The 23,848-nt window shown below is 34.7% G+C and overlaps 1 protein-coding gene across 6 annotated transcripts in view; it reads right to left on the minus strand.

Annotated features, from left to right (window-relative positions):
• LOC138707688 (serine-rich adhesin for platelets-like) overlaps positions 1 to 23,848 on the minus strand; it is a 554,966-nt gene that overhangs the window by 331,351 nt on the left and 199,767 nt on the right. For 5 of the 6 annotated variants that reach the window (XM_069837483.1, XM_069837484.1, XM_069837488.1 and 2 more), the window contains 2 exons: positions 17,504 to 17,958; positions 6,792 to 7,055 (listed from right to left, as the gene is read on the minus strand). In XM_069837483.1, the coding sequence (XP_069693584.1) occupies positions 6,792 to 7,055; positions 17,504 to 17,579 (340 nt within the window). In that variant the 5' untranslated portion in view covers positions 17,580 to 17,958. The remainder of the gene's footprint in view (positions 1 to 6,791; positions 7,056 to 17,503; positions 17,959 to 23,848) is intronic. The other variant, XM_069837489.1, reaches the window with a different exon arrangement.

Here is a 23,848-nt window from a genome sequence, read left to right on the forward strand (position 1 = left end):
ATTTCATTATCATGCTACTGAAGCTTTAAAATCGTTGGTTTAATATTTTCCGAGATCTTTAATTTATTACCTTTATACAAATTTAAATCAACTTCATTTTATTCATGCCCTAAAATTACACCGAATATAAAAAACAGTTCCATACGTATCTTCTCGAAAGCTTCATAATTATGTATATCAGTTTTGATGCCATTATTTAAAAAATATCTGACTTAAGTCATAAATGTATTATATGACCAATTTCAAGCCAGTGTTTCTGAGTACCAGATACCTTTAATGGTTTCACATACAATGTACATCAAGCAATAAGTTTACAACAATGCAACGAATTTTGACGTCTAACTCGTATTTTAAGGTACTGGAAAATAAAATAATAATTAAAAATGAAAATACGTTCTTTTCATCTCGTGCCAAATTATAGGATACTTCATCTTGACATTAACACGAGAATATATTCCAATGCTGTGATATTGGCACAAGACGACACGGAACATGATATCGACAAAGGGAAAACATCCGCATCCTGAACGAGATTTCAACCCACGACCGTATCATTCAGGCAACTCTAAAATTGCGTCTTAAATGGCTGCCAACGATGGAAAATAATATTTAGATCTAGTCTGTATATGAAGCAGTATAACTCGACCGAGGCGAGTGGAGACGCGGGCGTAAATTGAACTATAGCGATGTCGCTATACGAACGCAGGAGAAGTACAAGTGGCGCTCCGGGCTGCAGGACTCCACTGGCCTCGGTCGAGTAATAATTACCTCCGTTTGATTACAAGTTAATGAAGCTTATTTCTATCTTCTGCATTCGAAATTCAGGAGTGCGTTTGTTTTGAAATTTTGTGTTGTTTCAAGCGGTAGTCTTGCGCCATCATTGCCAAATGAACTGTGTAATAGTACACGTGAATGTGTCTCGTTTGATGTAACTTATATGCCAAATAACTTATTTCAACATTATTAAATGATTACATATTCGTTATAGTTAACTTTCTGAAGAGTTTTTTAAATATCACGGAGTAAATTCACTCAGTCACGTGTGGGAGTTGTGGAGCTGTAATGAAATACCGCCAGGTGAAAGCCGCTGTAGAAAAGAAAACCGCCTCTGTTCACCAACAGACAAATTCTGTCCGAGATCAATTGTTAAAATTTAGTGCGATATCAAATTAAAATATGGGCAACAGTACAATATTACAGTAAAAAGTATGAGGAATAGGGATAAAGGATGATGGGGAAAATAGAACTGCAGGAAGCATTCCAATTAGTGGGTAGTAGTGAGGAATGCGTGAAATTCTCATGTCTTCCCTTTTTATTAAACGAAAAAAAAAAAACAGGTGATGCATTAACTAACTGAACATGATGAACATCCGAACATTATTCAGAAATAATTTTAGAAATGAGCTAATTTCTTAACGTAAAACAGCTCAGATAATGATTATGATATAGGCCATTCGGTATGTCGTGAAATCTACCTGTGCGTAAGAAGGAAAATGTGGACTCAGAGGCTTCCCTCCCTCGCTATGCTTCGACTTACAAGCTAGCTAGCCCACTTACACCCACCACAAAGTTCTTACTATTAGCTACGGCGCACGAATACATTTGGTTTCACGAGATAACGAATGATCTATAGTTCCTGTTATAATTTTAAATGATTAAGACGAAATTATTTGAGTAACAATTTACATAAAAGAACGCATCTCTATTCGCTTCCAGTAGATTAATTTGTAAGTATTTTGTGTTGGCTTGTATTCTCGAGGTTGGCTTTGATAATTAATTGGTTCTTTAGAGTGACTAAGATAGTAATGTGAATAGCGTGATCGTTTTCGAACACTGAGAAAAGAGGTGAAATCGAGCGAATAATTGTAACAATAAAACATAACTGCACCGTTGGATGTAGATGTGGTCCATTTCATTACGGAAACTCCTGAAAGTCGAGGAGCCCCGTTCCAAGAGGGTTTCATTAACGGACCAATTTCAAACTCAAACACAAAGAACAAATTTGCCGAAATACAGGGGAATATGGTCCATTCAATGATACGGAAACTCCAAATTTTCAAGAGCCCCGTTCCAAAACAATTATAAATCAGACCATATTCTTTTCCTTTTATAATAAAATTTTGATAATTTGAACTGTAGGCTAAACAATTTCCATTTTAACTCTGAAATTTAGAAATAAGTATTCTTAAGTAAACAACACGTATTTATGAAATGCTAAGGTTCAATTTTTGAATTGCACACGCCCTTGGTATTTCCTGGTCTGGTGATTAAAAGAAGCAGATGTGGATTGGGATATGGACATAAGTGGATGTATGGTCGTGACTGATTTTAATGAACTGTCTCTAATGTCCATGAAACCCTCGAAAAAATACTTTTACTTCCTCTGTAATGTTCGAAGCAACTATGTTGCTATTAAATAATGAGTGTGATTTACTTGCTAAGATAAACGCATTTCGAAAAAAAATATACTACTTTTTTTACAATTTTTAGTCTTACTTCATTTATAGAACAAGGTAAGTATGCCAAAAAAAGGTCTGGTTCACCTTATATATACGCTGTCCAGAATACAAAGACAACACAAAAACATTTTTCAAAAGGCTGCGTTTGAATCTTCAGTACATCAGCTTCTTCAATGATACTAAACAGATGGCGACAAACAAAAATTAAAAAACTGGTCTCTCTGTAACAATGAACGGTGAAATTCCTTACTAAGTAAAAGAGTTTTATATTCCACTCATCCATAAACCTGTGCTTTAATTCAACGCAAGTAAAAGTCTACCCACAAGGTATACCGCAGTAGCGTGGTTATTTGGAAACAAAAATCGATTAATGAATATTTTCATAGTGCAAAATTTAGAAATCTTCCATTAGGTTCTATACAACAACTGAAGCTAAATTTCTCATACGGGTTGTAAAATGTCTTAGACAACAAATTAGCGACTTGGGGTGCTATTCATAGACATTTCGCTAGCCCGCGCTACGAGCGTGCTAAACTAGCCCCGGCTATCGACTGGTTACTTGTACAGGATACATATCATATCATATCATATCGCTAACACTGGTTTATGAATACCAAAAACGTTAGTTCGCTGATCATCCACCGGAAGCCCGCGCTAAGAATGTCTATGAATACGGCCCCTGATGATTATATGGAAACAATATTTTCGTTACTCCCTCAAGCTTCTTAAACAATTGGCAAAACAGTGTTGCTCTAAGTAGATCCCAGGACACTGAGATTTACGATAATGAACAGGTAGACTCATTAGCCAGAAAAGGAGCTAATCTATCTATATTCCTCCAGAAACCTGTGCCATATATTTCTGCAAAAAAGATACGTGAAACAGTTCTTAAAAAAGGAATCCATGCATGATTCAGATGTCGGAACATCTCAAAAGCAATGGAGAACCTTTTGTTCAGACACCCGATGTGAATCAAGAAGAAACGCAATGGTTACTTTTCGTCTCACGATATAGACTACTGGCCAAACATCTCTACCGTTTGCGAATATTAAAATCTCCAGCTTGCGTTTTTTTGCAACTCTGAAAAAATGAAGCGTTAACATCTTCAAAAGCATCCCGCCCTTCGCTGCTCTACAGAAGCTGAACGCTACTGGGAAACAAGGATGAAAATAGCCTTTCTTTGATTGTTCGTCGTTTTGTTTACGTATGTATGTATGTATGTATGTATGTATGTATGTATGTATGTATGTATGTATGTCTATGTCAATTATCCTTGTATCATAAACTAGCAAGTAGATAAATAAATAAATAAATAAATAAATAAATAAATAAATAAATATTTTTTTCGTTACTTGTATATTTCATGTTCGTAGTTCCTGTTATATGAGTGGGGAGTGGGGAAAGAGGTAAAGAGTTCAATTCGTAAAGATTGAAAGATGACAGAGGTGAATATGAAAATAATGATAAAAATAATAGTGAAGATGATGATGGCGACGACGATGATTATTTTCAAATTTGAATTAGTTGAATGTACAGTCATTTATGCATTCTTGATTATAAACTGATGGTATAAATTATATAAAATCAAGAGCTTACTCAAAGATATGATTTTTAAAAATACATTAATTTCTGCGGTTAGGTTTCATTACACAGCACATCTCTTTCCGAATGTGCTAGAATGTCGACTTTCATGCCAGAAATCTTAGTTAAAATCCCGAGAAATCCAACCGAAAACCGTGATGAAGAAACGCTTTATTAGGGCAGTTTTCTGGAGATACCAGCATGCCCTTACAATCATTACATTTCTCCATTCACTACCACCCACAAAATAAAACGGATATATTAAAACGTACTGTGAACGTGATGTATTCATGGATCTGGTCGTAGACGAGACTCAATTATCTTGGCCGTCAGAGATATTCATGAAATTGGTTCAATGGACTTAGGCTTATTAATGGAATAAATGTTGATTGACAAGATTTTTCAAAGCGTTATTTTGAAAGACAAGTCTCCCATTAAACTAATATATTCTGAGACAAGGTGAGACACCACTGGAAATTCACATTGGCAGACATGTGTAACAAATTTCCACAAGCCATTGCAGAACAGTACTTGACCACGATCACCATTTGTCAACCGAGGGAACAACAGAGAGGCTGTCTAGGATGACGCATAAAACCGTGAACTGGGAACGGGCACTGTTTGACAGAAGACAAAGTGAGATAACACTTGTTTTCCATTCGAGCCGTGCTGTTCAGTTGGTACAGTCATGCTCAGTTTCGCATCAATCTTCTGAAAAAAAAAAAAAAAAAAAACAATCTAGCTTTTCGCAATAATTCGAAGGCCCAACTTTTAGATGAAAGTGGTATCACCTCGAACAGCTTTGCATTTTTGGATCCGGACTTCATGAAGGTATACTTTTCCCACCAATTCATAAACTTCTTTTGTTTCCCTTCAATAGTTACTAACAAGAGTCCAGAACTGCTGAGTAAGTGCAAATCAAACTGCCAACACCTCTACACAATTAATTACTTCATCATCACGAGCGTATCCCTCCTTCATAATGTTTGGATTTTCTAGATTACAGCCTCAAAATTTTCACTTGTTAATGTCAAGTATTATCTTCTCTTGCAGAAAACATATTGGGTTTTCTGGATTACATCAAAATTCTCACATGAAATGTTATGCAAGTACAATCTTTTCTTGTACAGAATATGTTTAATTTTGTTTAGTCTTTCTGCCAAGGACCACATACTTGTGCAAGTACTCCATACACTTTCAGAACCTCCTCGTGTTGTGAGAATTATATTAAAAACTGAAGGACATCGGTATTGAGTAAATTGGCAATCTAACATTTGTAAAGAACTCGTAAATGGATATTTTGACAATGATCTGAGGGGATTTTTTTTAAGTCGGTCTGAAATTAATCCAGTGTCCAATCAGTCTAAAAGAGAAATTTTCGTCATAACACATTCTTGCACATATAATGGCGTACTCTAAGGCAAATAACTTCAATAAATTACGTGTAGTAACCCACCATGTAAATTAGGAAATACTTTCAAAATTACGATCATCAAGGAAACTTTCCTTTTTAGCCTTACTCATTGTTTCAAAGCATTTGCGTCAATTTTTCGTAGTTTACTTAATTTGAGCTAATGAGATAGACCAGTAAAGGCTGTTGTTAACACTGATTTCGTCAAAGAATGCACTGGTAATACCAAATCCGTTATACAGAATAAATTATTTAACTGCCACAATATATTCATCTTCGAGTGGAGACTCATTTGCGACAAGTACTATTTAGGAGAGAGAAGTCTAGAATAGGGATACAGAACTAGCGAGAGAGGGGTGGAAAGCATGGGGAAAGCGTTGGTTCCCCGTCCACAGTCCACCGGCGTTGAATAACGTATCTGTGGCCCGGTACGCAATCACATAATACAGACACTGAATACAAATCCCCTCCCCTACGAAGTCAATGACGCGGGGGTGGAAGGAAAGGGTGAGTGACGTATTGCGATGAGTGACGTAACCCCACATTGTCGCCCAGTTCTGCAAGCCTGGTCTAGAATGTGGCTGCCGAAATCATCATTCTTTGTTCATCATACAAATACGCCAATACTTGCAGATTAATCTGCAAGAAATAAAATGAAATTATTCTTGTAGGTATTTCTCTATATTATCGTACAAAATTTTAAAACTTTTTCAAGCGGAACAGCCTACAATGAACACTCAAAACCTGGATGATGCATTTCTAAAGTGCAATAGTAAAGATAATGTTCAGTCTTAAGAGATTTTTTTCCTACTGATATCATGTCTCTTGAGTAATTTTCGGGAAGTGAATAAATTCCTATTTAGAATATTTCTTTCGTGTTCGTGGTTTTAGTTGCAATGTTGTAAGTTAATAATGCATTTCATCATTTTAATTCTGTGTAAGTTGTCTATCTTTCCTTAGAAAATTATAAATTAGATTTTGCAATAACTTACATAATTATATACAATAATATCTTCTGTCAAGATTTGTTACCATTGAAAGTGTGCAGCAAAGCTTCTAGAATTTCATCCGTCTACGTCAACTAGTTTGAAGGTTACGCGTTGAAGTTACGAGGATAATAAACAACTTCGATAACTTCTGAAACTTAAAGTACAGACAACTCCAAAAGCAAATTGTGTTGGGACGAATACATGTATTTTAAAAAATGACTACTAATCACCTGATTTTACGGGTCCAGATGATCATAAACTTTGTGACATTGAAAATGAGGATTTAGATTTATTTCTTACGAAACTCTGGCATCAACATGCGCTACCCTCTATATGAAGAGGTTGACAAACCTTCATTGAACGTTTTCTTCTCCGTCGTGACAAGCGGCTGGTTACTGTCGTGTGGCTGTTGATAATAGGAACGATGTCTGTAGTTGTAGCTGCCACTGCGAGATGACGTGGTAGAAGGCTTTGTTCTTGGCACGCGTTGCTGCGCAGATGCGCGCGCATAGGACGTGCCAGAAGTACCAGAATTGTTGAGAGGCGATGTGGAGTCTCTGTCTCCATCCGCCTCGTCCTCGTTGTTGGAACACACGCCATTGCAGCCATCTTCACCTGAAATAAATCAATTTCGTTTCAAAGTCTTCTCCGCGTTACTTTAACATATTACAGGTACAATCCTCTACTACGATTTAGATTTTTTCACTAAAATTCTCTTTTTAGAAGAAAATATCCACGAAGAATACGCTTCACAACTGGTAAGATGACAATGGATCCTTAGCTTGAGAGTTCGAATTTTTCCAAAGGCGATGAATTCTCAACAAGAGTAACATATTTTTTAGCATAACTTGCTTTGGGAGGAAAATAAAACTCGGAAAATTTTTGTCAGATTTGAGATTGTCCATGAGAAAGTATACAAAATATTTACACATAACTAGACCTCGGATTTTAGATTAAATGCCAATTTTCTGTAGGGATAAACTAAAACTAGTTAAATATCCTCATATTTTATATAAAATAGGAACGTTTGAAAGCGGTTTTATGATGCCTAAAAATGCCTATTCTGCCCATTGATAACTATTTTTTAAGGTTTTAGAGCCTAAAATTTCCTATCTCTATTTGTTAAGTATATATTTTTAAAATTTCGTATAGCAGTGAAAGAGAAAGCTTTGAATGTAATGGGGTGATTTTGGTTAAAATATCCTGTTATAATTTGGTTGCAGGAATGAAGAATTTTCTGGAAGGTTTCTGGTTTTGTTGAGCACTTGAGCAGACAGTAGGAATGTGATAAATGGAGAGTATGTACTAGTTCTCCCTAATGAAATCAGCATGGCAAGTATTATTACATTTAAGGGGACCGGGTAGTGATGCCCATGAGATTAAACAATTTCAGTAATAAAGTTTAGTTCAATATTTCTAGGCTTTTAGTGCTCAGAGTGGAATAAAAATTTCCATGCTTATACAAACAATCATTCTGAATTCAGTGGCATATAAGACAACTAATTAGTTTCAAACCCAAGTGTAAACGAAAGGCCGTCTGATAACCTGTTTTCCCACTTTGCTAAGTGTACCTCATTCTTCAGGTGCATATTACTCGCTACAATCTTCACTCATAAACCTTGTATTTTTTTAAGTTACCAAGTAATATACATTGTAAATGTTGAAGCAAAATTTAGTTAAATATTTCACTTCTAGTGAAACAGAAAAAAATATTGAACTTCGTTTAACATCTTTTGCAATTTTTTAGTGCATATATTTTTTTCTCGTGTTATGTGTGTGATGTTCTTAAACCCGTAGGTTTACTATGTATAACACAGGCTGCAGAAAACACTGTAAAAATTTCATATAAACGGATTGAGTAGTTTTAGAGAAAAATGCACTTAAGTTTGAAAAATGTCAACTTATGGAAAACAGCATTTAAAAAAAGAAAGATGTATGAATTACATACACCGCCAAATTTAAGGAGGCCATTTAAAGGGCTTATCTGTAGAAATACCCCCACAATATTTATATTGTTTTAAAAACAAGTTTTTTTTACCTCTTTTTGAAACAAAATAAAAAATCGGATTTTTAACCTCCCAATCACTACCTGGTTCCCTTAAGTATGCATCCATTGCTTCGGTATCATTGGGAATTCTTTTTCGCTCATAAAATGATTCTGTCTAAGAAAACGCAAAGTTTCGCAATAGAAAATGAGAGAAAAACGTTATGTATTGCAACGCCAATTATCAATATTGTGTTGATTATAAATTCATTTGTAAATTACTTAATTCAATTGTAATATGAGCACTTGTGTATGAGGAGCCTTAGAGCAATGAAGCCTGTGAATTTATTAAAAATTACGTACCGGTATTTTACCGGTATTCATAATTTAACACTCAACAAAAAGTTTTTAACCGCAATATTTTTTTACTGTCCTTGTCACTGTATGCCGTAATGCTCAATCTTTGTATATAGTGTATAGGATGAATAATGGACTACTATGAGCCAAGCCAGTTCGTAACAACGTGCATAATATCTGTTGAACACGAATTGGAAGCTGCAGCATTTTTCACATTTCACTGGAAATTTTAATACTGAATGTTCTATATTCAACATTAAAATTTCAAGTGAAATGTGAAAAATGTTGCACTTTACAACCGTAGTTGACTGATAATATTGTGCACTTTCATGTGTAGTCATTGTTGACTGTTCTCCCACATTACGCAATGCAAAAGAAGACATTTTATTTACCTATTTGTTTAGATATGTCCCATTATTCAAGATTTCTCTACCCTTTCAGATAAGAGCTGGTGGGCAAAGGGCAACTATGACGTGACACGGCATGTAATTGGCCAGTTCCTCCAACAGTGTTAGAACGGTAGAATTCACGTCAAAATGGTTTTTTCTTATGTCAACGTGATGTAGTCTACGGTATCAACTACTGTATTTAGTTCTGAGCAGTATATGTCACGTGACTACTTCAGTAGCGTGCAATAGAAATGCTTGTAGCAAAGGGCTCGCTGAGTTATGCACAAAGTAATGTATCAATATTAATGTTTTCGTGAAAGGCAGTACATTGGAATCTATGTTAAACGACCACTGCTAATTCCATGTAAAATTGATCTTTTAATGGGCTGGTTGCTTAAGAAGGCGGAGGCTTTTTCAACGCAAAAAAGAAGCTACTGTATGTATGTAAAATGACTCGATCCTCCAACTATAATACACTTTTCATTTTAAAGAACTTAATTTTAGTCGCAACGACTTCACACGATGCCAGAAAAAATTAATCTGTTAAACAGTGAAGCAAATAACGTACATGTAATCCACAGCCAGACCCTGAAGGCCGTCTGCAGTGTTTGCAACTCTTAACATCAATCTCTTTCTCGCTAGAAATTCCCCACATACCTTAGAACATTAAAGGGTCGGACATTAATCACGATTAGTTAAGAACGTTATCAAATTTAATTTTAAATTTGGAAGATACAGCACAGTACACTTTTCAAGTTATCAGAATTTATTTAATGCATTAAACCAATGTACTATACAATTAAAATTGTGTGCTTTAATTTTTTAATTTGGTCTCATAAAAGGGGTAAAATTAATAAAAAGGTTATTCAGAGACTGGTCGGAGGTCGGGAAGAAGAATGGTCCTTAAATTGAGGTAAAAATATGTTTCCTTTATGGTTCTGTAAATCGGTTCTAAGGAAAAAATCTGTCTCTAGGGGTGGTCTTTTAATAGGAATGGTTTATCGAAGAGATTTCACTGTATATGCGTAACAGGGAAGCTGACAGTAATTAGAAGCACTATTCCATATGCTGTCTACCTCCCAAGCTCCTACCATAGGTTGCGCCTATAGATTCTTTACATCATCCTAACACTAGACCGACAAATAAAAAAAAATTGAGGTTCTAAATTCCGTGTCTGAATTCTGTAGACCTAGGAGACGAAACAAGTCCTCTGCGCAAGTGCTGAGTGGAGGTGGCTGGGCCAATCACCGCTCTGGCTGGAAATTCATTGCCTGGAGAGAACGAACGATGCTGCTACCTTTTGCCACGCGCATCTTACCCCTTAGCGGCCGCGCGCCGATGCTGCCCGCAACATACTCCCTGCACGCACTGCGAGGCTCCGCCCATTTGCTTCTCTTCATCTCCACCAAATACGCCTGCTAGGTCTACAGATTCCAGACACGAACTATAACTTTCAAGTGAAAACTTCATATTACTACATTGACCTTTTATGATGCGGATCACAACTCTTATATTTTCGGTAAGCCAACATTCAACAGTCTCAACTGCAAGTCAGTAGTAGTGCGAATTGGTTTGAATGACTGTACTAAATGTAATTTCGCCTGGAGTGCAAAATTATATAATAATAATAATCCGTGGCGCTACAGCCCGTGAAGGGCCTAGACCGACCAGCCGGCTGCTGGTCTCACGCCCACATGCCGAAGCAGAGGTGGACGATTATCCAACCAGAAATGAAGGTATCGTGTGGTTAACATGATGATCCCCCCAGCCGTTATAACTGGTATTCGCAACAGGATTTCGATACCTATCGTAGCTCCCCAAGTGCATCACGATGCTGGGTGGGCACCGGTCCCATACACTGGCCGAAATTTCATGAGAAAATTTCTTCCCGCATGAGGATTCGAACCAGCGCGCATTCCGTAACGCGAGTCCTAGGCGGGATGCTTTAGACCGCGACGCCTTGGCGCGTGACGTGTAAATTAAATTTCAATATATTAGTAGACTGTCATTTAAGTATTTACTACAAAAATGTTATTAGCAAACAATTACAAGTAGGCCTACCTAATAACAAATTAACAACAGGTTTAGGCATATACATTAGAATTGCGGTAAGATTATCATAGGCATCGTTTGAAACAAATATAAAAATATATATTTGTGTTTTAAATAAAGTCGTCTTATCAATGAATACTGTATGCATGTACATGAGTACACACAACTGTATTAGTGAGTTCGTTGTTCATACTGGTAGGTATGCAAGTTACATCATTCGACGTTTATGACGAAGCACTGCATGATAAAGATAAAGATATTCGTTCTTACCGACTTTGTTACTCAAAATGAGTACTAAAAAAACTGATTTAATTTAAATGAATAATTTATACACCTATTTGCACACCATTTTGTTAATCCACACACGGTCGCTTTAGAGAAGAAATGGTATATTTTAATTCGAGTATTCAGTTGTCATATTAGTGAGTTTAAGAAGTGCTTGAATCCCACAGCAATCGTCTGTTGTCAATTTCTTTCTGTGAAATGGAATTTGTTAAATCTCTACAGATCCTTATTGAAATTATTGAACACCACAGCGAATGTGAATAGAGTTTATCAGTATCCCAATTGTTTAAGGTCCGAAACATACAGTTTTACTTATTACCACAGGCACGTAATATAACATTTTGAAAAATTATCTTGGTTACCGGTACGAATGTAAAGAAATCAAAAACCTCTCTTCAAGACAGTTTTTACGAAACCAAGAATATGCATAGATGGAAACCATTGTGGATTGTTGAGTACCAATAAAAGTGAAATCTATCTATACATGAGCAATGCAAGGGATGAAGATTCTTAAAATGTAAAATTCTGGTAGAATTAAAAACAATAATAAACCTACAACACATGTTTCCTGGGAAACAAAATATGGTAATAAATTTAAAGTGACTTGGTAATGTGTTCGGGCTGACGAAGCTCATTTTAAATCTAACCTATCGTAATCACAATTTCAGAATTTGGTCAGACAAAAATCTGCATTTAGTCATGAACAACAGACTTAACAATTTGAAAATTAATGTTCGAAAACTTCCCTAACTATTTTAAGACTGAAAACGGATTAACAAACGGAATTAAGTTTACCAGACAATGTTATGAGCAGGGAACGGATTTATATGGACTAAAAATATATGAAATATGTAAATATATATGTAGTTATTTTTACCAAAATATGGAATTAAATATGGATTTTTACCAAAATATGGAATTAAATATGGACTTAAAATTATAAAAAAATGACTATGTACGTTAAATATTGGTACATTTTAATCAAACTAAACAAAAAATATAATGGACGTACCTTATCTTCCAATGTAGTTTCAACAAAACACAATTTTTATTGTCTGTTACCATAACAATAGGTTACAAACATTTCTTTCAAGTGCTGAAAAGTGAATCTTCTTCTATTGTCTCTGAGGATAGATTTATACTGACTAAAAGAGCGTTCGACGTCACAAGAAGTAACTGGTACATAATTCAATTTCACAATGTCTGCTGGGGATTAGTCCAAGTTAATCTTCACTGTTGATTCACCACTCATCACAGCAACAACCTTTTGTAGTTCTTCATATCCAGGGTTTTTTGAAAGTACAGTGTCCACCTTAGCTCTTACTGCATCTGCAACTTTACCTCTACCACGATTCAGTTGTTCCACAGTACTATTTATAATTTCAAAACTTTCAGATAGTGAAAGGTGCCTATTTTGGAGACTTTTGAGCGTTTTTATGATGCATGAAAATGTATGCTGAATGTGAGCTAAGTCATTCTTCACACTTATGTCACAGGTAACTGTTTTCGCAGTATCAATTGAGACTGCATCTTCAGAGTCCAATGCAAGGAGAACATTGTTAATAGAGTCTATATGTTCGGCATAATATTCAACTGCTTCTAGCCATGTACCCCATCTAGTTAAAATTGGCTTTGGTGGCAATGGAATTTCAGGGTACATTTCTTTCAACACGTTAACTCTACTGGGAGCTTTGAGAAATACTTTTTTCACTGATGAAATCAACAAATCTACTTTAGGGAAATTGTCTCTGACCACTTCTGCCACACGATGAAATGCATGCGCCACACAAGTAAAATGAGTCAATTTAGGATATACAACAGATAATGCTTGTCCAGCTTTGACCATATAAGGGGCAGCATCGCTAATAAAGAATAACACATTATCGTACATAATACCCTTTGGCCACAGGATACCCATAGCTTCGTTGAACAGTTTAACTATAGTTTTGTTATTGCACTTTTCTAGAACATCACAATGTAAAAGAATTCGTTCAGAATATTGTTCACTTAACAAACCGATAACTACATTACCAACAAGTCTACCTTCTTTGTCGGGAGTCTCATCAATGGAAACCCAAATTGAACTATCTTTAATTTCATCTCTTATCTTCTGTATTGTCTCATCGTAGATGGATGGAGCATACGTCTTCCTAAGTGATGACTCATCCGGGATTGTATGTTGAGTATATTTTTCAAGGAATTCCCTGAAGACCTTATTCTTTAGTTTGTAGAGAGGAATATCAGCAGAGATGAGAGAACGGCACAGGTCGATGTTAAACTCAGATCTTACATTCGATGTTGTTGGTTGTGTTAAAAACAATTGTCTCTGCTTGGAATTTAGTTGTTTGTTGGCCTGATGGTTACTAGTTGTAATGTGTTGTTGCACCAGGAACTTTTGTGTAGATGATACTGCACACTGACACAAATTACAAAATAATATTTTATTGTCAGTTGATAAACCATCTTCTTTAAATTCTGAAATGTAACTTGTTAGTTTTGATTTTAAATTGACTGAATGACGTACTTTTGGCATATTTACCGTCTTTATAGTATGATTTACAAAACTGAACCTATGTGTACTCTGACTGGCATTTAACTGTTGAGCTGCACAACTGAAGTCTGTTAAAAATTTTAAATTAAATTAATACAGTTTTGTAACTTACTTTCCCATTGTTGATAGGACTGCTAATTTTCAAATAACTCTGATGTTAAAGGGATTACTGAACATGTGTTTAAATCTCTATTGTTGAAATGTATTTTTAAAAGTTAATGGAATTTTGTTTTGTTTTATTGTTAAACCTAATATAATATGGACTGTTTTATATGAAATATGGAAAATATATGGAAATTAACGAAAATATGTACTAAACTCTAAAATATGGAAAAATATGGAAAATAAAAGTAGGATTTTTCAACCCTACACATTGTGAAACATAAAGATAATGCAAAATATAAATTATATTAGCTTTATAAGTAAATATGTATTTACATATAAATCCTTTCCCTGGTTATGAGACACCATTATTACGTGACACGTTTGAACAGGATGGAGCACCTTCCCACATTTCTAAAGCTATAAAATAAATTTAAGCAGCACGTTTCCTGCACCCTTGACTGCAAGATCGCCAAATATTTGCCCTGCTCGTTTCTGTGCACGAGACATTTAAGACAAAAGGTGTTCTTAATGCAGACGTGCGTCACTTTATCAATTTTAAGAAAGACCATCAAGCAATACTGCAACATTTACTTCAGAGCCCTTAGTCGAACCTGTTCTTTAATGCAACGAAGAATACCTGCTATTTCTACCAGCAAAATACATCTTACGCATGTAATACTTATGAAGTATGTATTTTTTTTTTCCTGCATTTAAAATTAAATTAAGCCTTTAATAAAATTAATCACAGAGTATTGAGATAAAGTGTTTCGTTAAATCGTGACATAATATGATTAGTGTTATGTTAAAAAAACGTGGAATTAAACAACAAGGACACGTTTCCTGTCAAGCAAACTTTTTCTCAAAATAATACTGTCTTATCTCTGGAATTGCAATATATTTTCCAAATAGCCCGTATGTTCAATTTCATACGATGTTGTTTTCAACTGGAAATTCGCCAATGTTTTCACACTCTAAAAATCCTGCTTAATTATACAGTGGGCGTTAAAGAAAAGTCACATATTGACATGAGAATCTCTTGGAACGCCGTTGGAGTTTGAAGACCTAGTTCAGGGTTACAGTTTTAAATTAAAAAAAATATATATCCCAAACCGTTCACACTGAAACTAAAATTTTAGTCTATTTCACTGTGTCACCAACTATTTCACACCAAGTGTCAACATTCATCCCTAAAATTCTTTTCAGATGAAATAGTCTTATTTACTTGTCCAGTGTCCATAAATGAGTCATATAATTGTACATACATAGAATATGTGTATGTATACATATACAGAGTGATTTATATAGAACTGACACATTTCTTTCTTTCTTTATTTCAAAATGAATGATGCTAACCACAATTTGTTATACCTCAAATGTAGAGTATCTTTTGGAGATTACTAACCTCTATTGCAAATGTTGAAAATTCTTTATTTATTCGGCTGGAAATTCACTTAATGACCAGTTTTTAACGTCAAATTAAACAGGAGTTTTGATTCCCTGTCATGAGATGCGCAGATGTTTATTTTTTATTCTGTATATTTGTCATATTCTTTTAGAGATCCAGTTGTTTCCAATTTGTTTACCAGTCCCAGTATTGTGTTTCTTTGGGGGGGATTACGAACACCAAATTCTCTCTGGTATGCCCTTTGAGTAGCTGTAATTGAATTCCTAATCCAGTATTGCTTCACAAGGTAGAGCTTTTAATTTAATGTGTACTGCATTTTCAGTGACTAAAACAAAATGTCGAAAAGAGCTGCCAACAATAAGCAATAAAGAATAAACATCTGCGCATCTCGTGACAGGGAATCAAAACTCCTGCTTAATTTGACGTTAAAAACTGGTCATTAAGTGAATTTGCAGCCGAATAAATATAGCATTTTCAACATTTGCTATAGAGGTTAGTAATCTCCCAAAGATACTCCATATTTGAGGCATAACAAACTGTGGCTAGCATCATTCGTTTTGAAATAAAGAAAGAAATAAATGTGTCAGTTCTATATAAATCACTCTGTATTTTATGTCATTACTTATACGAATACTTAATGGTTTACTGTTTTAGGATTGTATGGAATTATTATCGTCGTACTAGGTAAGTTGTAAAATGAAATACATGTAACTTACAATTGCATTTCAAACTATATCAGAATCAAATTAGCAAATATGTTACTTTATATAAGATAAGTTAACGCAAAATATAAATTTAAATTAACGTTATTAAAACTAATCGAAGGACTTGGTTCTTCAAGACAGTGACGGCACTTTTAATTAAGCTCACACAATTTATAATTTTGTTTCAGACAATGATGCGACACTCTCTTACTGTATATAGGACATCTCAGGAGGAATGGAAAATACTTCAGGATAATGTAGTTTGGGTTAATTGACATCGATTTACCCTTATATACCTATGTCCGAAATGTAACGGTTGGGAAATTATTGATGAGCGAACTTTCAAATGTAGATAGGCATTTTAGACGTATTTCTCTTTTTTACAACACTGTAACATGATACACTTTTGAAAATGCTTCATCTTGTGTTGTTCCACTAAGTTTATTTCACTAGTATGTACAAATTCATTGAGAAAATAAAATAATTGCACACGACAAATTAGTAAGTTTGCTCTTCTTAAGGATTCCATTAATTGTAAATTTATATCAGGTATCGGTACCGGTTCTCTTTCCGACCTCAATGAGGCACTTGGTAGCTTACCAATTTCAGATAACATCCGGTAAACACGGAAAAACGTCTAGCTAGATGGAACCCTTCGATTGGGAAAAAGATTGTATTCCTCAATAGCAGTCAATGCATTGCCATCATAAATTCCATTAACAAAAGGGATGTCTACATAATTACTATGCGAATACACGAATTAAATGTCAAGTAAACGTGTATTCAGTTGTGTGTGCTACGTTGGCGTTTCAATGCTCAGATGCTGCCGCGTGCAAAGGCTCTGGCGTTACACGTCAAGTACAGTAAACGGAACCGCAAAACGTTTCAATTTTCTCTTAATTTCTCCCCAAGCGTTAGACTTCGGATGTAGGTATATCAGGTTAAATTGGTGTAGATTAACCCAAACTACATTATTCTGAAGTATTTTACATTCCTTCTTATACACTCTGTGTAATATTGATATGAAATATTAAATGAATACAAGAAAAACAATTAGAATTATATGATATTGATTAAGATTAAAAACATCTGAAGAAGTCTAAGAATACGAACCTGATGGAGGAAAAAAACTCTCTCATCAATTGTTTATAACGCTAAGTAGATCTCTAATTATAGGGTTCATAACTTCCATTTTAATTTTCCTATTAATTCTAAACTTTATTTAACTCACGGTATTGTTTGATGAGCAGAGCGTGATGTGCAGATCCGATGACATACAAAACACGACGTTTTCTTCTCCACTGCATTTTGTTTGAATTGTTGAAAATATGATATGTTCAAAATTATTGCTTCTGGTCGAACTACTTCTGATACGTGTATGATACGCCAATTGTCTTTGTGCAGTGTCAGAATATGTTACTTTTATTATGTTCGATATGTGAATTTAAAGCACTATCACCAAGCTTGAATGTTCTTCCAGTTGAACAAGATATTGCGCTTCTTTCTTCGAATAAAGATGACAGAGTTTGTCAAAAGTTTATAAAAAAGCACTTAGAACACACTGAAGCACACACATTGATCAGCAGTCGTACTGATTATTTATTGAGAGTGGTTTTAATTAAATTTAGTTTTTGCACTCTGTAAGTTTAATTGCAGAAGAATGGCTGGCCAATATCATGCCCTCACCTGCAAGACAGAGAAAGTAACATCTTCAATCTCTCCCCAGTTGATTTTAGAAATTCATAATGTATTTAATTAAGAAAAATACCCATAGTGTATTTCAAGAATTAATATTAGGCATTCGTATCCCAAATTTGCTTCACTATTTAACCCGTCAACCCGGTATTTAAATGTGTCTGTGCTAAGCGCTGAAACTGCATTTAAATTCCCTAGTAGAATGAAATTTACATGACGTCACTTTTTTATTTTCACTTCCTAAATAATTAAACATAAAACAACCATATGGCAGTGAAAACCAACTCTCTGCAATGCACTCGAAAAAATCGCATGAAAATATATCCAATAGATTACGAAATTTGGCCGGTTTTGTGCAATTGTGCATGATGCATACACGTGTACGTAAAACCGCTACAGAACTACCTGAGAGAGCTGCGTACACGCGTACGGCAAACCAGTCTAAGGAGTTAAGTATTATGATTATTAAAAGTTGCATTTTGAAGTTATAATTAGAAAAAGCTACTATGTTTTAAAAAGTTTATCAATTGAAACTAATTTTTATTTTTACAAATGCAACTGCATTTAGTCGTTTATTTCTTTACTTTTCGTTAATCTGGTAATAAATTTCTTAAAGAACTTAAATGTTAGTTATTACTAAAGATAGGAATTTACCCACAGAGACTACAAGGTTAGGTATGCATAGTGTTAGTTGTTGAAAGAGAGAGTGGGCGTAGCTAGCAATGCAGGTGCATGGGTACCTATTAGGGAACTCTGTTTTCGCATAAGCAGGCTGAGATTGTGGCTCTATGTGGTTAACCAATCAACGAATCGAAGTGCAATGTACACAAACCAATTGTCGAAGCACAACACTGAACCCTACGCACGAGAAATGTAACCCCATTCAATTGCTGAGATACACAGCAAATTTCAGTTGTAACCTGGCCATACCTCAGGCTTCACGACATTCATAACGTAACGACAGTCTAAGCACAATAACCTAATATCCTCATCTTGTGATATTAATTCCTGCCTTTAGTTATTACTTCTTGAAATTTACGAGTATTCATGCATTTCTGTTTTTAAATGGGTTTGAATTTAACCTATTATTCACGGAAATCTAAGTATCTTAATGCAAGATACAATATCCCCTTACTTAAATCCCTGTAAAGCAAATTCCTAGCAAGATTTCAGCAATCTGATTCTGAGCATACATTTCTCCTATGGCCAGCTCGTTCACCAGAGATCAATCCGATATATAGCTTAGGATGTCTTGAACAAAATACAATTCATCCTAAGGCTACCGAGAATAAGAAAGGTTCAATCTGAGGATAAGCTACAGATATTCCACAATATTTACTGGAAATTTTCTTTAGCCTTTACAATGTTTTTTTCTGCTTGTTAAAGAACATTCCGGATTTACCCCATTGCTTTACGTCAACACATTATTCACCGAGATTTTAGGTTCCATGGTAACTTAGTTGTGAGGAATAATTTGGGGGGGGGGTCATGAAATTTACAGTTTCCAATATTTGAGAATTATTTAGGGCTTCCCATAATTATTGCTGCATTTCTCAAGACAGATTGGGTCCATTACGCATAGTTTGCTCAAACAAGTTCATTAATTATTTGGCAACTCAGACATAATGAATTCAACGATATTACCGCAAGGTGGCCCCGAAACTTTGGGACAGTAAATCTCAGATTTATTAATATACAGAGTATAAAACGATATAAACTGCAAAAAAATAAAAAAACTGGTGGTAGAACATTAATTATTGAACTAAAGGTCTAATAATTTTTTTCTGTAACTTTTATGGTTTTTTTGAGTAGGTTATTTTACGACGCTTTATCAACAGCTTCGGTTATTTAGGTCTGAATGAGATGAAGGTGATAATGCCGGTGAAATGAATCCGGGGTCCAGCACCGAAAGTTACCCAGCATTTGCTCATATTGGGTTGAGGGAAAACCCCGGAAAAAACCTCAACCAGGTAACTTGCCCCGACCGGAAATCGAACCCGGCCCACCTGATTTCGCGGCCAGACGCGCTGACCGTTACTCCACAGGTGTGGACACTTTTATGGTTTCCATCGAAAAAATGTTACGTGAGTTTAATGTTTATGGAAATGATAGTAGACAGTCATTTACTTCGGTCCGCCACGTACATTGCAACTGTGGTGATATCCTTGTTTACAAATCAGGGTACTCTGTTGTCTCTCTATTGTGATGATGTGAACGTTTGTTGGACGGAAGGTCATTGACAATGACGTTCACATTTACTCCAACAGGTAATATTAGATTACTATCAATCCTAAAAATATAATATTTTAGGAATTAAAAACAAAAATAGAAAAAGAAACAAGACTTCATGTTTAGTAGACCGAGATGTACAGTCTGTATAATTTTGGCAGTTTATATTGTTTACATACTGTATAGAAATTTTTCCTCTCCAATTTGTCTTTTTTATATATATAATTTAACTTAAAGTATAAAATTATGCCAATCTGAAAAAGCAACTTTCTTCTCGATAATCTTGTACATGTTAAATCTAAGTTTCTATACAGTGTTTTCCAATATACATAGAGTGTGTGTGTGTGTGTGTGTGTGTGTGCACAATATATTTCTTTGTACGATAGTGTGCTTTTTCGTCGTTACTGGAAACGGCCATCACTATTCGAGCTCACTGGTATAAATAGTACAAATAACTGTTCTAGGATTTTAATTGAAACTACTCCTGCGATCTATCGACATCTAAACAAACTTCCTGCTGAGAATCAGTCAGCTGTTCATAGTCTAACATACATACGTACGTACGTACTTACTCACTGTATATTAATATTTTTAAAAATAGTATTTTCAAAATCCTGCTATCGTGCAAAAAAAGAATACTGTACAATACACGTTTCTGAAATTCATTACAAAATCTCGGAAACTCGCTCTGCTCATTTTTCAAACTTTTCCTCGATTTTGTGAAAAGCACTTCCCAATCTTGTATCATAATGTACTATATAATACATACTTTACAGTACTTTATTTCATGTTAAAAAAAGCAAAAATACAATATGCAATAAGTTACAAATGCTCTTTTCGAGATTCATGTTATTTACAAAGGTGTCCCAACACTCTCTCTCTCTCTCTCTTGTAAGCTCAAAATAAATGTTCGTTTAAAATATATATATATATATATATATATATATATATATATATATATATATATATTTATTAGGAATACAATTGAATTTTCATATCTAAAATCTATCATATCATTTCATTAACAATCTTTTAATAATAATAATAATAATAATAATAATAATAATAATAATAATAATAATAATAATAATAATAATAATCAATTGTTGCTGAAGCGACCTACAAAATCAACGTTCTTTAAGTATTCGGCTACAAAACACAAGCACACACTTTGTATTCAAAATAGCACATTTTGAGACTATCGATTCGTAAGGGACACTAATCAAGTTCTTGTGTTATCCAATTGGAATTGCCCTGTGCTGACCATATTATGACTTAAGGATATATTAGCGTCTAATGTAAGTTTCAACATAAAATTCTTATACATTCCACGACATAAAAAGGCAATGTACCCGAATACATTGCAGTAAGGTAGTAGATTAATAAAACTAATACACGAGTAAAAGCTGGATTTTTATTGTTATGTTATAATGTAATTTTACTTATATTTGTCGCAATATTTTAAATCGATTAGTATTACTCAAATTGAATATAAATTCATATAATAGTAGAAAAAATACTAAACTGACGTACTTTACCTGGAAAATTTATTTAGCTGCCTAATTTAAAATTTAAAATGTCATCACAAGGACTTCTAATATCTGGTAACTCATAGTTTTAAACGATATAATCGTGAGAGTTAGTAATTTAGCAATCTGTACCTAAACTGTGTTACATACGTTTTGGAAAGTCTGTTATAAGACGAATTTTCAGCAAGTTAAGAGGAAATTAATGGTTGCCGTATTCTACAAGATTTGTGAAGGAGATTTCATCCTAGTAAATAGATTTTCTCTGCCACATCAATCCAGATCTGAAGTAGATTAAATCATTGTTAGGTGTAGAATCAACATGCAGCTTTCTTTGTTACCTGAAAACGAAACTAACATCCAGAACTTATTCAGCCCTGGTGACAAGAGACTTAAGTGGCAAACATAGGAATTCCAGCTCCCACAATGTATCCCACAAATATTAAATCAGTACATCAATTTCCCATTGAAAGTATATACATAGCTTCGAAAATTATCATTTAATTGAAACTTAAATAGCTTTAAATCTCGGAATAGGAGAGTTAATTTATACACATCATTAGAATTTACAGCGACTGTTCAGAAAATTATCGGTATCACTTAGTGATGAAATGAGTTTAATGGAAAACTTTAATCCAGTTTTACTCGTGAGCAAGCATTATTGTTTTAGAGAGAAAATTGAATTGTGTTCATTAGCGTTAATCCATTTTCCTCTGGGAAATTTTTATGGGTTTTACAGATGTTCACGTAACGAAAATTGTACCACAGACTTCTGTGAGCCCATGCGCTCTATGTGTAATTTTCAGAGTGCGTTGTTAGAGATGGCCACGGGAGGTTCGAGATAAAGTGATAGAGGGCTACCTGAATGCAAATACATTTCACATTATTTGTGTATGTGAGATTAGGATACTTTACGATAAGTTCAAGGAATGAAACCTCGTATCTTAAAATATTTCCGCCAATGATAGCGAGAAAATTAACATACAAGAGACCTTCACACGAAAATTTATGGCGTTGTCAATTCAGGTTTTCTAAACAATAAGGACTGGAATGATAACAACTACCCTCCATTTTCCGTTAGTCTAAGCTGTTACAAAAAAGGAGTTCACTATTCCATGCATTACTTACAGTCTTCAATGCACTGTCTAACCATCTTAGAACTCTGAAGGACCATGAGAAAATGTTTAGAACATAATTAACAACATTTCTACATACTCGTACCTTCGACATAACTGATGAATTGTTTATGCTTGTAAATTGAATTATTGTACTTGATACGAAATGTATAATTTTGTATAGCTCAACTAAAATATGCTTGTAAATTGAATTAATATGTTTACTATGTATTGTATATTTTTGTTTAGCTTAACTCATGAATTGTGTATGGTGTAAATTGAAGAGTAGTCTGTATAGCTCAACTGATGAATTGTTTTGCATGAAGTAATTTGCATGATACGCATTACGCACTGGTTGAATTGTTTATGCTTTTAAATTAAATTAACTTACTTGCTATGTATTATATTTTATAGCTCAACTGATGAATAATTGTTAGGTTTGTAAATTTAATAATCTGATTGCTATGTACTGTATATATTTTTTGTAGAGCCACCAACGTAGCTCAGTCGGCAGACTCGTTAGCATGTTGATCCAGAGCTGCGCTCGATCTTGAGTTAGATCCCCGTTCGGTCTGATTACCTGGTTGGGTTTTTCAGAGGTTTTTTCCAGGCAAATGCCTGGTAATCTGTGGAAAATCCTCGGCCTCACCCCACCTCACTACATCTCGCCAAAAAATTGTAATCTTTTACAATTTTGACGTGTCCCACATCTTAAAGCTTTAATTCTAATGTAAGATCTATGGAATACAATAAATGTAATGAAACGATTTCATTAATAATAACCAGGCTTCGGCCTAGGAACACAGGGTAAACAGTATGAGGTTTAGAGTACACGGAGCATAAATGACATCATGACCCGTGTGGAGGGGTGACAGGTGGGTCCGTAATGTGCATTACCGTTCTGTGTATTGCTGCTTGGCTGCGGTACGTGTAACAGGCTTCGGCGTAGGGACACCTGATTGAAGGTTACAACTCACGCTAATACTTTAATGGTAGACATTTGTTGTCTAC

Source organism: Periplaneta americana, chromosome 10 (assembly GCF_040183065.1).
Source record: "Periplaneta americana isolate PAMFEO1 chromosome 10, P.americana_PAMFEO1_priV1, whole genome shotgun sequence".
NCBI classification, from domain to species: Eukaryota; Metazoa; Arthropoda; class Insecta; order Blattodea; family Blattidae; genus Periplaneta; species Periplaneta americana.